The sequence below is a fragment of the Nanorana parkeri genome, unplaced genomic scaffold, assembly GCF_000935625.1.
Source record: "Nanorana parkeri isolate BGI_ZX_2015 unplaced genomic scaffold, ASM93562v1 scaffold4715, whole genome shotgun sequence".
Classification (NCBI taxonomy): Eukaryota; Metazoa; Chordata; class Amphibia; order Anura; family Dicroglossidae; genus Nanorana; species Nanorana parkeri.
The window spans coordinates 987-2697 of NW_017310977.1; the positions used below are offsets into that span (position 1 = coordinate 987).

The 1711-nt window shown below is 55.9% G+C and overlaps 1 protein-coding gene across 1 annotated transcript in view; it reads right to left on the reverse strand.

Annotated features, from left to right (window-relative positions):
- LOC108803999 (chloride channel protein ClC-Kb-like) overlaps positions 1-1258 on the reverse strand; it is a gene marked incomplete at its 3' end in the record, with an annotated part of 2233 nt that extends 975 nt beyond the window's left edge. The window contains exons 1-2 of the mRNA XM_018575772.1: positions 1143-1258; positions 864-992 (exon numbers count right to left, since the gene is read on the reverse strand). Of these exons, the coding sequence (XP_018431274.1) occupies positions 864-992; positions 1143-1248 (235 nt within the window). The remainder of the gene's footprint in view (positions 1-863; positions 993-1142) is intronic.
- Between the last annotated feature and the right edge of the window lie 453 nt (positions 1259-1711).

Consider the following 1711-nt stretch of genomic DNA (forward strand, 5'->3'; position numbering starts at 1 on the left):
CCCCCTGAGTGACCCCCTCATACCCCGGAAAGGACATCTTATCCCCTGAGTGACACCAGGACCCCAACACACCACATAGAGGACCCCAACACACCACATAGAGGACCCCAACACACCACACAGGGGACCCCGCCACCCCACATAGAGGACCCCAACACCCCACATAGAGGTCCCCAACACCCCACATAGAAGATCCCAACACCCCACACAGGGGACCCCAACACCCCACCCAAAGGACCCCAACACACCACACAGGGGACCCCAACACCCCACATAGAAGACCCCAACACACTGAATAGAGGACCCCAACACCCCACATAGAGGACCCCAACACCCCACACAGGGGACCCCAACACCCCACCCAAAGGACCCCAACACACCACACAGGGGACCCCAACACCCCACATAGAAGACCCCAACACACTGAATAGAGGACCCCAACACCCCACATAGAGGACCCCAACACCCCACACAGGGGACCCCAACACACCACACAGGGGATCCCAACACCCCACATAGAGGACCCCAACACCCCACATAGAGGACCCCAACACCCCACACAGGGGACCCCAAAATAGAGGATGCTGAACATTATATCGAGGAACTTGGACCCAGCACGCCAAGGCAGAGGCATATTTACCAACAGGGGGCCAATCCTAATCAATACACCAATAACTGTTTTACAAACCAGGTGAACTGAGCAATCAAATGGCCAGGCGTACCCCCCTTCCCCCCTTCCCCCATAGGGATGAGGGACCCCTTGTGTTAATGATGGGAAGTCGGTGACACATGAATATGAAATGATAATAAATAATCTTCATTCTGATACATTTTGGGGCCCCCAGTGTCAGGACACCTCGTACCATTCAGCATTTTGGAGACGGTGAAGTCCATGGTGAAGCTGATGAGGGCCATGATGACCCCCAGTGCGAACAGGAAGTACCAGTCATCCCCGACGCGGAACAGGACCCCTTTGACGGTCAGCAAGCACGCTGCGGGAGACGGAGAGAGAGGAGCGGTCAGCGCTCACTGTGTATTTGGATGACACTCGGCATCCCCGGCACCCCCTCCGGGGTCACCGCACCGGTAGTGTCAGCTCCGTCTGCGGAGATGCCGGAGGTGCCCCTCCGTCCCCGCCTCACCTTTCAGTGCGCGCCGAGTTTTGGGCCACGGACGGAACACGTCTTTCCTCACCAACAGTCGCTCTTCTGTCCCCTGCTCAATGGCTGACGGATCCGGGGCCCCCATTGTCGCAGGGCCACTAATTCTCTGCTGTGAACAGGATACAGGAAATGGGGATACACAAATTAAAGAACAGCGGATACAAATACAGCAAAACTCCACAGAGGAGGCTGAAAATGCTGATCTCCTGGCTGTCATCCTGTACGCCGGTGTTATAAAATTTCGGCCAGTAGAAGCACCTGAACCTGTCCTTATATTGGCTGCTGTATGATTGACACAAACTGACCCCAAACAGACAGGAATGGAGGAGAAATACAACATTTGACCTCTGACGCCCCTACAGGATGGGAGGGGAAACCCCCCATGGGGACACTCATCGGGGACACCGGCCTCCCATATCTGGGGGGTCCCCTCTGAGGGGGGTGCGTGTAGACCCAACATCACCCAGATTGATTTTACACAATTTGGAATCGGGAAAGGGTAGGGGGTGTGGCCAAAGCCAGCCACTGACGAGCTGCTTATCCAATCC